Source organism: Phascolarctos cinereus, unplaced genomic scaffold (genome assembly GCF_003287225.1).
Source record: "Phascolarctos cinereus isolate Bilbo 61053 unplaced genomic scaffold, phaCin_HiC Scaffold_1;HRSCAF=81, whole genome shotgun sequence".
Lineage (NCBI taxonomy): Eukaryota > Metazoa > Chordata > Mammalia > Diprotodontia > Phascolarctidae > Phascolarctos > Phascolarctos cinereus.
In genome coordinates, this window is record NW_027555514.1 from 168,602,531 (window position 1) to 168,617,913 (window position 15,383).

Here is a 15,383-nt window from a genome sequence, read left to right on the forward strand (position 1 = left end):
AGACAGAGTATCAAATTATTATACTCCCCATATGGTACCACGAGTAATTAATCTTGTATATTTACTTTAAAAAATAACCCTCATATCTTATTTTCCAAACTTGTTTGTAAACTTCTTGTAGGCAGAGTAGTCTCATATTTCTTTGAGTTTTCTGTAGTGGTATATACATTTTAGTTACTCATTAAATACTTATTGAGTAAATGATTTAGGTGTTGATAATGGTTGCATTGATTTGTTTAGAAGTAATAAGAATACATTTTAGCTGTGGCAGTAGGCATCCAATAAATGTTTGAGGATGATTCCATAGTGATTCTTAGGGATCCCCATAGGACTTGTATTATAGGAAGCATAAGATTCCTTTTTTTTTTTAATGCCGTGTTTGCCACCTACATACCAGCAAATTGGGGATTAGAAACTCTGTTGATTCTGCATTTGTGAGCCTTCCCCTGTCATCCCCAGCTGCCAAGGGCACCATCCACTGGGGTCGCTGCTCCTTTGTTATCATTTTGTCCCCTTAGATATACACTAGAAACTCTTGGAATATGCATAGCAAATCCAGATAAGCTCTCAGGCTAGTGTAACCTCTCTAGTTATTTCATGGGAATGGCTGAAAAGTCAGTCCTTCAGGCTACTTTGGGGAGAGGTTTCAGTTCTTTGCAAAAAGGCTAAGAGAATTTGGAGATGAATGATATGTTACACCCTCATTTTTAAGGTACGGCATTTGACGTTTTTGTAGAATGCAATTGCTGCCTACTCCTGTATTAAATTTAGCAAGATGGGTCTTTTTTTTTTTTCCACAAGAGCAAAATGCATTTGAGCTTACTGCAATGTAGCTCTTGGGGTTTTCTCAGCAGAAAAGAATGAACAGAATCAGCTGAAATTTTATTGTCTGTTGGTAAACACTTTGTACATTATTTCAGCCAGCTCTAATTAGATTTATTTTAAAGCTCAGTTCCCATAAACTGAAGTGACAGCCAACAATAAAAATCAAATGCTGATTCTAATAAAAATACACATATACACAATCACACCAGAACTGTTTGTAATTCATTCTTGTGGCCTTTTAGCATACCTACTGAAACATGTTGATGGAGAGAGATTTTAGACCCTCAAAACATCAGGAGAGTACTAACCTGAGGAAGAAGAGGTATTCCTGCCATGTAGCTTTTATGGTATAAATGCATGATGTTAGAATTTATTTTAATTGTGAAGGGAAAAAAAAGTGATTTGTTTTCTGAAATTAATCACGTTCCAAACCGGGTTGTTTGCATTCAAAGAGACTTCATTTTGAGAGGATAACCAGTATTTGAGAGTCTTCTGTGTTTGGGTCAATATGGTACTTTTTTAGGGGCTGAGCATTCATCTTTTACTGTTTTATAATGCGTGCCCTAACTACGTGGCATTGCATTAATGAATATTGCTTTGATGATAGTAGCAGTACATCAATTACATAAAATATTTTTTCTCACTTTTAGAATTTATTTTGTCATGTATAATTTTCTACTGTTTGAATATTTTATGTCACCTGTTTTCTACATATTCCTTGAATTTTTTTTACATTGGACTTACATACCAAATAAAATGAGCATTTCTGTATACTTACAACAAAAAAATTGTACATTAAACTAAATCTCTCTTATATAGACCTTGCTTTCCTTTTTAAGCATATAATAAATTAATCATCCAACTTTCAAAACTACTTTGCTTGTCTGTGAAGGTATCTAGCTTCTCTTCTCTGCATTAAAAATATTTTAGTATCTTTCCTTTTCGGGGGTGGGGTAGAATGGAAACTCTATCCCCAGCCCCTCTCCCTCCTACCTACATATTTCTTTCCGTACTTATTTGTCCTTTCAAATCGCTTGGGCAGTATATCTAACTAGGAACACCTCTATGCCATGAATTCAGTAAATATAAATAGATGATGATAATCTGTTTATTAAAAAGTGATTATGCCAGAGCATCCAGGTTTTCTAGCTCTGTTCATTGTTAAAACACATTGAAGTGAATATGGGCTTCAGTTCAGCTGAGGGAGCATGCATTTGAATGCTCAGCCCTTAAAGAAGTACTATATTGATCTGATTATAGGCAGCTCTATATACAGACTCTTTCTGAAAAGTTGGTATACTCTGATTTGAGCTGCATTCAGGTTTGTACTGGCTAGACTTGGGAGGAAAAAAAGTGTCTCCAGATCAGTAAGTTTCATTACATAAAAAAATGAGCATGTAAGGTCCTCTCTCTCTCTCTCTCTCTCTCTCTCTCTCTCTCTCTCTCTCTCTCTCTCTCTCTCTCTCTCTCTCTCTCTCTATATATATATATATATATATATATATATATATATATATATATATATATATATGTATCAAAATATTCATAGCAGCACTTTTTGTGGAAGCAAAAAAAAACACCCTGAAAAAAAGTGGGTACCCATCAATTGAGAAACGATTGAACAAATTGTAATAGAATATTATTATACAGTATTTAATGATGGCTGTGAAGAATTCAGAGAAACATGGGAAAATTTATATGAAATGTGGTACAAGGTAAAATAAGAAGAACCCAGAAAACCAAGTAAACAATGGTGACAACATTATTGAAGAAAACAGCACTTAAAGGCAATGGAACTTAGATTAATTGCAGTGATCAATTCTTGTCCCAGAGGACGAATTATAAAACACATTCCCCTCCCCTTGGTAGGTAACATGTGGAACAGATGGGAAATATTGCCAGCTCTCTCAGACGTGGCTGTTTTATCTCATTTGTGCTCCACTATTTGTCTTTGTTTCAAGGGAACATTCAGTTTGGGGTGGTATACCACAGGAGATGACTGTGGCATAAAAACAAAGAATTATCAATAAAACTTTATTAAAAGATACTATCAGAGATTTATTTTCTTGGCCATTGAGTTGAAGTGACAAGTCGGGGCCAAGGTATGTGAGAATTAGACCCAGTGCCAAAGCCTCCTAAATAGATATGTTTCTGGGGAGGTTTGCCAAGGATTAGATACTCGTAAATTGGGACAATTCCAAGGAAATCCAAGAGGATTGTTACCTAGCTACACCTATTCAGAGGTTAGGCATAAATGGTTCTGTCATCACAGGAAATGGCAAAATAAGTAGACTAGTCTCCTTTTTATTTATTCCATCTGTATTTTAGTTCTTAAACAAATGATCAGAACAGCATTCCATTGGAGAGAGGAATACGTTTTTCTTTTCTTTTCTTTTTTTTAGAAGTGGTTTTAATTCATTTATCTTAGAAGAGTTAACGAAAGTAAGTTCCCTCTCTGTAATGAGTAGCTCACTAGCCAGTGGGATTGAGGTCATAACCTACTGTATTCAATTGATGGTGAACCAGTTTAGTGTTATCTTTCAAGGTGATTTCATCGAACTTAACCAAGATGTTTCACTTAACTTAGGTGAAACAGTCATTGTTTTAAGTGTCAAGGGTGGGAAGGTGATAGCTTGAATGTTTCTGTACAAATGAGCCTTACTACCTCCTTAAAGTTCACCATGATGATTGTTTTGCTTTGTGTTTTTTTCCCTGTCTCCTGTCTCTCCTCTCCTACCCGACCCCTCCTCCCCCCAGGTTCTTAGCATGGTAATTAATGCAGCTTACAAGCCAGGAAGGGTATTGAGGGAACTGCAGCTTGTGGAAGACCCACAATGGAATTTCCAGGAGGAGACCCTGAAAGCAAAGTAAGTGTTTTCTACCTTGGGAAACCTGCCTTTGAGTAATGCTTAATTTGCTATGTCTTATTGACCCAGTAACGAGCAATTAAAAAAACTAAAAAAAGTTAAATTATTGTCCAGAAGTAATATGTGCTGTGCATGAGTATAGATTTCTATGAGTTTTTATTATATCCAATTACATTTTGAACAGGAACTTAGGCAATATATTTCTGTAAGTATAAAAGTTTGAAAGTTGTTTTTTTTTAAAATTGTTCAGTAGCAAGTATCTGATTGGTTCCTTTGAAAAGCAGACTATGATACTGTATGCTTAAAGTGAACATATGTAGGCTTTGGTGGATATAAAGGAGAAAAGATTTTCATATATATAAAGAACATGCTTTAATACAAGTTCCTGATTAGTACAAATAATGAATCCCCCGAAGTGGTCATTTGTATTTGAATTCTTACTTTTCAAAGTTATAATTATATAAAATATGGTCATTGGTTCCAGCCCATTGGAAATATGTAGTGCAAATTGGAATAATGCACTTACCTCAGGGAATTCTTTTTTCACACAAATCTGGACCTAGCTATATTGATATCTGTAGTTAAGATACCGGAATGAGCACATGTTAAAACATAGCCCTTGCTCTGTGGAAGTGTTCTTTTTTTAGAACAATGGATCCACATATTTTGAGGGCTGATTTAGGGAGGCTCAGGGAATAGTGATTGTGTCTTGGGATGGTAGATATTTTCTTCTTGTCTCCATTTATTTGCAGGTAAACTTACTAAAGGAAAATTTTTTTATATTGCTTTCAGTTTCCTGAAATATGAATTTGAGAACCCTTAGCCAAATGTTTAGTGGACGTAAGAATATATAGGTGGTAGAGAATTTCTTTGCTCCAGATAACTATATGTTAAACAAATGCTTTGAAGCTGAATGGTTTTTTTTTTAAATTCTCATTGCCCTAAAATAGATTAGCTCCTACTAGCTTACTTCCTCTAGAATCCATATTTCCTCCCAGCTCATACTGTGCAAACACTTTTTTCATCTTCACCCTTGGCACATTGTATACATTGAAGACAAGTCAAAAAGAGAATGAGTGTCTATATCTAGTCCAGGAGTTCTTAACTTGGAATATATGAACGTTTTAAAAATATTGAATAATTTCAGTGTAATTGGGTTCCTTTGAAATCCTGTACATTTTATTTGATGCACTTACAGCATTATTCTGAGAAGGGGTCCATTGGGCTTCATCACACTGCCAAAGGGGCTAAGGCACAAAAGAGGTTAAGGAACTTCTGATCTCATGTGTGCATCCCTCTTTCCCTTGGTGAGGTTGCATCCTGCACAGAAAGTTCCCATTCTAGTCTTTAAAGGTCCAGAGAGAGCATGCTACAAAATGGTAAGAATCAAGAATTTCTTACTTAGAGCTAACCTAAATGAATCCTTCTCCAGTATAAGTTCATTATCTCCTTTTGATGCTCAGTACATATTTGAAAAATGAGTACATTGCATTTTCCTTATCTTGAACATATCACTTATTGCCAGCAGTTGACTCTGGTATTCCAGGTGTGAGCATGTTTAGGGCCATCTTCTGAACCGTGACTTCTTGTTGAAATCACTGATGGGATAACGATGCTGTACTAGACAATACAAGATAGAAAGTATCTATAAAAAGTCTAAGTTTTCATATTTTGGTGGATGTTGTAGCACATCCATCCTGTTCAACGAAAGAATACTAGAATTTTCCTTCTGCTCTTTTATTTCTCAATATTAGCATCACATCATTTCAAATACTGAAATTTTTCTATCCACTCATTTTCAAGGAAGTTTTAGGGAGAGTCTTTCTGCAGCTCATGCTTACGAATCTCATGTATGGCACAGAAAAGGGAAATTGGGATTTTTCTCCTCTAAAATTATATCTTTTTCTCTTCCACTAAAAAGGAAATCATCAGTAATAGCAGAGCCTTTATCACATGTGATCAATCCATAGTGGTAGAAAATCCGAGCAAGTCTGTCAGTTGTTAGAAGGTGATTAATTATCTGGGCAGCCAGGAAAATCTTTCTTTTTTTTGTCCCCAAATGTAACCCCAAATTCAGTGCACATGGAATAAATCTAATACATCAGATAAGAATATTTTTAGTGAGATCTGTGATCTCAGTGATGTGGGAATTCCCTCCTGTCAGCATAGATCATAGACCCTCTTATGCTTTTCATTTTGTCTGACTTTTATCTGTACCCTCCCCTTAATCTTACACAGGGGGTCAGCCTAACTTGATGGGACCTTCATCAAGATCCCTTGATACTACCTGGTTATCCATATGACCCACACTCTGATCCCTCTCTCTTTATATATAACCCAGCCATATATCTCTTTAATAATAACTTAGGCAATACTTTATTCATGTTACAAATTGTTGGTATTGTGCTGCAGCCTATTAACATTCATTTTATGTTTTTCCTTGCTTTTTTGAATGACATACCTCATTTTGATTTCTCAGTGATTTAGCATTCCATAATTTAAAGTTTTACATCATCACCAGAAACTATTAACAATAAACAATAGGTTTGTATTTCAAGAAGCTTGGGGTCTTTAAAAGCACTATACAGTTTGCTTTACTCTTCCTTCTGTTTAATGCTGGACCTGGTTTACTGTCTTTTTGTAGTGTCTATCCAAAACATGTGTGTGTGTGTGTGTGTGTGTGTGTGTGTGTGTGTGTACACACACACACACACACACATATACACATACATACATACATACACATAGACACATACACACTGATGGACCAGCTCTATCTACTGTCCATTTAAAGGCATATCAATTTAGAAAGTAGTTATTCTTTATACATTTGTTTTTTCTGTGTGGATGGTTAGGTTGGGCTTTTTTGAGTGATTACAGATCTAATCTAGGAGGCTCTACAGTGTCAGGATTGATTCTATCAGCAAAATGTCACCCGCAGATAGGAGCATCCAGAGAATTTCACTTTCCCTAGGGAATGCCCCCTCAAGTGGATTCTGTACTGAGTGTCCTTCATAACAGTGGCAAAGCATAAGGATCCTGTTCCAAATGCTAGAAAACAGAGATGGTACTTTTTGCAGAGCTTGCACTAGTTTTTTTGTTGCCAAGTCGATCAGAGTTTTTATTAAATCCAGCCTAATAAAATCAAAACAGGCATTGTGAAATCTGGCCCTGCCACATTCTAAAAGCAACGTATTACCTATTATATCAAATATGACAGTAAGTTCCATTTCAGAATCTTACACAGCAACTTATAATGAGAAAATGTCTGTCTCAACTAGGTTTCAAGTACGCTAGATCACAATAGCATCTTTGAGCAGCTGCTAATGATGACAGGTTTATAGTCAGCAGGAATGTTAGTGTTATCATACTACATGTTGAGTCACCTCATTCCTTCTCATGTAGAATGACAGCTTTTTTAGATCTTGACAACTTTGCTGTTTACCTTAGTAGGAAAGGAAGGAGACAGGGCTCTTTCCCACTTAGCTGAAAGGCAGAAATCCTTGCTGTCATGAATAAATTAACTTGCGTTTAATTCTCTCAGCTGTCAAAGATATGTGTCACTGAATCAATTGCAAACAGTGTTTCAAAGAAATATATAGTTTTGATTATCCATGGGAGCAAGGCAATTACTATCACTTACCATTCATAGTTCCTGCTTTTTCATATTATTGTAAAAACCTATATATACTGGAAGGAGTTAAAAGTTTCATTGAAAAAAGGCTCTTGATGTATAAATCTACATAAAAACTACCATATATCTTCTATAGGGATTATCTAGTATTTTTTTATTCATTTATATGGTATCAAAAAAGGCTTTCATTATTCCCATAAGAGATTCTTACAGCTTTTAAACAGTATTTAAGGTGTTTATCAATTTATTAATGACCTCTTATTGAATACCACTGACAAAAAATTAGCTGTTATAATATACTTCAGTCAGTTACTAGTAGATATTTTGGCAGAAAAGACCCTTTTATTGTATTTTCTTGTTCTCCAGTATTTTAGACATACTGCTTGATCAAGTGAGATAATTGTAAAATGCTTAGCACAGTGCCTGATACATAGTAAGTTCCACTACCAAGACCAACACCGTATTGAAGAGTCTGCTTTCCTTCCGCTATCCTTGTAGCATCTACCCTGAACGCAGATCCTATGCTTTCTTTGATTTTTCAATTTTAGCCATCATAGGTTTAAAAAACAAAACAAAACCTTTTTGATGTCTAGAATTCCTCACAGTTGCAATTTATTTTGAGCTTTAGCTCTTGATACTATTCTTTTTAAATATAATTTCTTTATCGCCCATCATTTTTACTTCACCTTCACTTCTGAACGTATCTGTCACTACTCCCCTCCCCAGAGGACCATCCCTTATAACAAAGAACTTTTCTTAATGAGGATGTAAAAAGCAGGTCAGCATAGTTAGCCAGCGCAACGCAGAATGGTCCAGTGTATTGGGTTAAAAATCCTGGTTTGGCCACTTATTGCCTCTTTGGCCCTGGACAGTTCTCTTTATGCCTTTGGGTTTCAGTTTTCTCACCTATGAAATAAGGGTTAGTGTTGGCCTACAGGGCCTCTGAGGTGCCTTTTTAGTTCATGGTCTATTATCCTATTATACATGTGTGACAGTACATGCAATGGAGGCTTCTGGGTTACATGACCAACAAGTGGAGGACAATTTTCTCTGATCCTCATGACCTCTCAACCCTGTCCAAAATAGGAATCATGTGCAAGTGATAAAGCAGTTTCGGCTTTCTCCATGGTTTAGGACACTAAGAAAGAGAAAAAGACCTGATGAGCTATAACTCACTCAGCAACCCCTCCCCCACGTCCCACCACATTCCAGGAACAGAGCTCAAGTCAACCCACAGGCTTGCAACAGAGCTCAACTCCCCTTCCTCCTTCTTTATTCCATGGAAAACCAAAAGGTAAGGAAGCCTACCCTGGCTGGGATAGCACCATGGTGGTGCTTTGTGCTGCAGAGGCACTCAGCCAGACCCAGGGTAGGATGGGTTTGTGGCTAGGTGGTACTGTACTAGGCCTGAGGAAACGAGCCCAGCAGCTATCTGGGGCCAGTTTTGTTCTCTCAGAAGCCTGAGGCCAGTGAAACATGGATTGCCTAATGTAGGAGGAGACTGAGATGCCTTTGAGGCAAAACACCATTGCAAGAAAAACAATCAGAAGAGGAAAATAAGGGAGGAAATCTGAAATTATCTACCAAAGATATCAGGAGGAAGAAAGCTAAGGACCCTGAGCATAAATAGCTAAATCAGTAGGGAAGATATTAATAATAGAAGAGAAAATGGCCTCCAGATCAGGGAAAAGAAAGCACGCATCCATGAATAAGTATTGCAAGACAAAGGAAAAGAAATGAACACCTGATTGAGTAGAGGGCTCCCTGGAACCACACCTGAGTGTTCCTGAATGGTTTAAAAGAGAAATAAGAATTATGAAAGAATTTATGGATTGGACAGGAGAAATAATTGACATAAGAGAAGAATTTGAATCCGGGGGAATAAATTTCACCAAAGAACCAGATGAGAGGATAACTGATTTGGAATGTAAATATATGGAAGTAAAGGACGTTCTGGAAGAAAAGAGGCAAAAAATAGTTAACAGTTAAAGAAAATGGGATCTGATCTCAAGGACAGGATGTATAGAGATAATTTAAGGATTATGGTTCTCCCAGAAGAGTACTTTCAAACACAGATAGAAATGGGGACCACAAAACTGTGCATAAGGATCTTTACAGGTTGCATCTTGACACTACGTTGTGTTGTATTTTCATTTGCTTTGTTATGTGTTTCCTAATTACATTTTAATCTAGTTTAAGCAGTGAGGTATGTTTGACACCTCTGTTCCAGAAGAACATGACAAGTCAAAAAACTTGCATACTATAATGCAAGAAATAATATAAGAAAAGATAAGAAAACTGTCTAGAACTTCAGAACAGAGAGAGCAAAGTGCCAATTTAAATAATCCATATGTTGTCTAAAGGGGTGTGTATGTATATATATATATATATATATATATATATATATATATATATATATATATATATGTATATGTATCCATGTTCTATACCCAGAGTCTTCCACCTCTTCAAGGAAGGAGGTTGAAGATACATTTTGTCATCTCTTCACTGGGGTCAGGTTTGGTCTTAATAATTCTTACAGGATCATGCCAAACTTCTAGATTTGTCTCTTATACAGATTGTGGAAAGGGCAAAAATAATAAGTCTTTTAAAAATCTGAGTAGCTTGATGAGTTGTTCTACATTGATCCCAGTGTCCCATATTCCTCTTCCTCAGAATTGTTTTGCTTTGTGCCTTTGGAATTTTATGCTTCTGAGCTTTTGATCCCCACTGGGTTAAATTCCACTCTAGAGTTTTGGGCTCTAGGACCATACCTAGCCTTCCTTTGAACACTCTGCAACCCAATTCACCCATATTGTGTTTATCAAATACCAGACCAGCTTTCCTCTCCTTTTATACCATAAATTGTGACATAGAGTTATCATTTCCCTCCAAGATTCCCATCATTGACACCTCCGGCAATTAGTGTATCCTGGTCAGTGAAAACTGTCATATAATGAGTTACTAACTTCATTGTTTCATCCATCTCTCAAAGATGAAAATTATCATTAAGGTGAACAAAGAAAAGTATTAGCGTCTCTGCTTTTGAAAGCTGGAGGCTTCTGCTTGTTACCTGATGAATAGAAGTCTCCCCTCACTACTGTGTGATGCCTCAGTGTCAGACTTGTGATCTGTTTGCTGAGCTCTTATTTTTTTCCCTTTCTTTCAGGGGAATCTATTCTGATGACTCTCTTATTTGATCTCCTGACATCTTTACCAACAGGATAAACCTGACTGAACAAAACAAACCAAAAAGCTTTCACTTTCTTAAAGAAGAGCTGGGGAAAGAGTTTAACTCGGTTAAGGATTTAACTAGAGTGCCCTGTCTAGGAGCTGCCTGGAATGCATACTCTCTCTTCATGCAAGATGCCTTTCTGACCACCTTCTTTTATGCTATCTTTGCCATTCATCAGTTCTGATGCAGTGATTTTTTTTTTTTCAATTTTTTCTTTTGCTTCTTCTGAGATGATTTATAACTCTGGGAAATTTTCTATTGTGTACCAGCTTAGTTGTCTCTTTTTAATATCTCCCCATTGCTTTTTCTTTTCCTTACTTGTAAGGCATGCTTTAAAATCTTATCTCAGTGTTTACAGTAGCCTTTCTGGGCCATTTAATAAATTATATAGCTAAGGATTTTTTTTCTTCAGGTTCATGTCTGCAATAGGAAGTAGAAAATGTGAAACCATGGCTTTTCAGCAGTATCTCTTCATAAATCCAGTCTACAAAACAAAGGTGTCATCGCTTCCTCATACAATTCCCCTCACCCTAGGGAGAATTTCACTGGATAAATCCTACAATTAATTCTGATGTTCCTTTGCAATATGATAAAGTATGATCAGGAATCAAAGAGTTCTGGGTTATAGTCCTGACACTACCTGATCAGTTATATGACCCTAGATAAGTTAGATGTCAATAGAGACCACTCGGGACTTTTGCCCTAGATAAGTTATGAAAGTGTGCTGTGAATCTTAGTTCCCTCATCTGTAAAATGGGAATATTTATAATAGCTTTCCTACAGGACTAAGCAAGAAAAAATATATGAACGTATTTGAAAAACTGTAGAGTCAGGGAGTGGTACAGTGGTTAGAGTGCCAGGCCTGGGGTCAGGAAGACTTGTCTTCCTGAGTTCAAATCTTTCCTGAGACACTTTCTAGCTGTGTGACTCTGGACAAGTCACTTAAACCCTGTTTGCCTCAGTTTCTTCATCCTTAAAATGAGCTGGAGAAAGAAATGGCAGACTACTCCAGTATCTCTGCAAAGAAAACCCCAAGTGGGTACAAGAAGAGTCAAACATGACTGAAACAACTGAACAACAATTTGAAAAACTATTTAAGCACTCTGCATATACAAACTGTCCATTTTGTTATCTTCATCAATACCAAGTTCAGCTCCTTAATGCCAGAAATTCAAATACCCTGGGCCTCTCTTTATTTACTAGTCGTCAAGTTTCTACCCGTCTTTAAAGACACCTCACACCTCAAATGGTGCTACCTTCTTCTTGAAATCATCCTCAGTCACCCCTTTCCCTTGCCCCAGTCAGAATTCTTATAATGTTTTGTACTTTGTCTCTTCGTTTATCATATTCTGTCATTATTTTTGCACGTCTTATCTCCCCTACTACATTATAAGGTCCTTCACAGCAGGCTTAACATCTTAGTTATCTTTGCATCCTCATTAGCTGACAAACATAATAATAACGATAATGGTAATGATAATAGCATTTCTACAGCATCAAAATTCTGCCTATACTAGGTGCTTAATGTTTATTGAAACTGTACTGATTTATGAATAGTTTATAATTAATCTATCTTCGGAAGATTTCTTGTAGTACTTTCCAGCTGAATCCTAAGAAATTATCTCTGGCCCCCCCAAAAAAATGTTGTAATACACCCCCTGTCTTTTCTCATAGACACTTTACTCTTTCCCCCAGTATGCACATTGGTTATAGCATAACTTATTCATCCATTTGGGGCAGCCAGAGACTCAATTGTTAGAGAATTCCGTAAACATGCATGTATTTGTGAGCCCCAAGTTCCCCACTTTAAGCCTTGACCCGGATTTCACCCAGGCCCCATACTTCTACTTTTCTATAATTTTAAAACGTCACCCAAAAGCCTGGTGTTTAGCTGTTTAGACCCAACCTTCCCAAGGACTATATAAATAAGGGATGACAACAACAAAGGACAAATGTACATATTGGATGTCATTTTAACCTCACTCCCAATGCATTTTTGTAGTTCGTTTTACCTACACAATTTGATTCTGTTTTCATTTTGAAACACAATGAATGTCATGGGTGAGAGCCGCCCAGGAGTGAATCACAGAAGCCCTATTAAAGCTAAAGAAGAAGTTCTCGAATCCAAAGAAAAAATAACTTTATAGAAGTTTAGGGCTTAGAATGTGGTCTTATTACCAAGGATTTTTTTTTGATTCCTGTTACATAGAAAGTTAAGTTTTGCACACCAGAGGGGTTGATCAGAAAGGTAAGCTAGAATTGGGATTTGAAAGAGTAGTCACTGAAGGCATCGTTGGGAAATAAGGAATATCAGAGAAAAGTATAGCCCTGTTGCACAGAGTAAATGGGACCTTGATAAGGAATGATGGATAAAAGACAGAACTATTCAACTCTATTTTCCTTTCTTCTTCTGCCATGGAAATAATCTTTGAACTGAAAAGAACAACACAAAAAATAACTGATAGAGAGTCGAACATAAGATGATACCTATATCCCAAGGTGTAGAAAGAAATGGTGGCTATAATCACTCAACTACTTTTAATGTGCTGTTAAAGAGCATAAAGAATTGGAGGCATGTTGAAAGATAGAACAAGGGCAAATGACCTGAGGAAGTAGTCTATAGATTGTGGGCAATATCTTCCATCTACTTAAGAAAGAGAACCCATACCATCATCATAACCAAAGATTTTGTCAAGAGTGACGAGTTGTTCTTTGTCACGTAAGTCATGTGGTTTCTGTAAGGCAACAGCACATTCTTCAACAAATAGCTCTGAGCTGGGCATCAAAATGCCTACTGAATTTGGGCAGGTCACATAACCTTTCAATGAATGTTTCCCTTCATCAGAAAAGAGATGGTCGTAAGCCTTACTATGCCACTACAGTATTCTAGGATTGAAATGAATGGATAAATGTTATAAGGAATTATGTCAATAAAGGGCATTAGAATAATTTCTTGAGTCCTTCTATCCCAGATCAATGACACTGAGATTAACTTCAAAGGATGGTAAGTTCCAGTGATCAAATTACTGTGTATTGAAATAAACATTTAGGAAAACTTAGATAATAGAACCTTTGTTGTCACCCTCAGGGTATTCATTGAAATTTCTTCTAGATTTAAAAAAAAAAAAGGTGATGCCTTCACTTCTAAGAAAAGAGGAAAACTCCTGAGGATGACCTTAGGAAAAATTATAGAACTGAGACCATAAAAGGACCTGACTTAGAAGAAACAGTGGCCACTGCCAAGGGGAGAAACACTTGATCTGTTTGCACCATTGCTCAACAAAAGAGATGAGAATAGTGATTTAACAGGTATAATTTGGCCTCCCCTGGTCTTTTCCCCTCAGAGTGAGACTTTCTGAAGGGAATTACAGTTAGAATGGATACATCAAATATTTTCTAATTTTTTTAATTAGCAAAAATCTATCTCCTTTCCTTCGTACCCCTTATTAAAAACCAAAACATCGTAACAAATATGAAGTCAAGCAATACAAATTCTCCTCTTTGCCACGTCTAAAACATGTCTTAGTCTGTACCCATCACCTCTGTTGTACAACTATGCTTCATCATAAATCCTCTGGAATCATGGTTGGTCATTGCATTGTTCTTAAGTTCTTAAGAGTTTCTTAGGTCTTTCAAAATTGTTTGAGTTTTTTTTTAATGTTGTTATTATATACATTGTTCTAGTTCTGCTCACTTCACTCTGCATCACTTCACACAAATCTTCCCCAGGTTTCACTGAAACCATACCTTTCATCATTTCTTGTGGTACAATTAATACTGAGACATTCATATATCATAATTTATTCAGCTATTCCCCAGTTGATGGGTATAGCTCCCTTCCCCTCTGTTGATTCTAGTTCTTTGCCATTACAAAAAGAGCTACTATAAACATTTTTGTGAGACGGTGTTCTTTTCCTCCTTCTTTGTTCTCTTTGGGGCATGGGCCTACCACTGGTATTGTTGTTTAGAATGGCTGCATTTTAGAGAACAAGTAGAGACACTGGGACAAACTTAAGAAGCAACAAAGCGACAATGGGGAACTCTACCTACTTCTGCAGGATATCCTCTTGTCGGTAAATTGGGATAAGTGGTAACCTAAGATGTAGCTTTCCTATTAGCTTCTACAGTGAAGAAGCTTGGATTGGAGGAAGATTTCTGGCTTTCCCAAAGTTGCATCTTCTTGCTTTATCTCCCAAAATCATGACTGTTTACAAATTACCTCTCCTAGCTTTAATAAGTAACCAAGTAATCTTTGAACTATAACACTAAATGTGAGATCCAGAAGTCTTTGCTATGGCCATATGTCTGTTCAGAACCGATGCTGGGACTGCCTCATCTTTGTTTTTCCTCACACTTGAGATTTGCCCAGGGCTTGTTCTTTGGTTTATTTCTTCAGTGTGTTTGTCTTCTTTTAAAAAAGTGACCTTGCATTGTAGGTAGGTCTTTCTCCCTGTCACTTCTTTGCAGAAATGCTGTTTTTGAATAATAAAAATCAGTTGAATTTCTAGAAGCAGATATGCAATTTTTACCAAGATAAGATTTCTTTGTCCTAAACTGCATAGTTTTCACAGTAGTAACATAATTACTTCTGTACATAATTTTTCAAAAATTAAATGTGATAATAAAAGCCCAAGTTTCATTTCATAACATTTATTTTTGGTACTAATGTTCATTAGTTATGCCCCATGTATTAAATTGCACATTACCAAATGAGAATATACTTAATGGAAAATTTTATTATAGTGGATTGTTTTAACATTTCCTTCATATCACTAACCATTTATAAACAAAATTCATTGTTATTACAGCCTAAAAATACTTG

General features: G+C 36.4%; 1 protein-coding gene across 3 annotated transcripts in view; it reads left to right on the forward strand.

Annotated features, from left to right (window-relative positions):
* SFMBT2 (Scm like with four mbt domains 2) overlaps positions 1–15,383 on the forward strand; it is a 302,167-nt gene that overhangs the window by 267,926 nt on the left and 18,858 nt on the right. For all 3 annotated transcript variants that reach the window (XM_020965056.2, XM_020965057.2, XM_078154929.1), the window contains one exon: positions 3,583–3,692. In XM_020965056.2, coding sequence (XP_020820715.1) covers positions 3,583–3,692 — 110 coding nt within the window. The remainder of the gene's footprint in view (positions 1–3,582; positions 3,693–15,383) is intronic.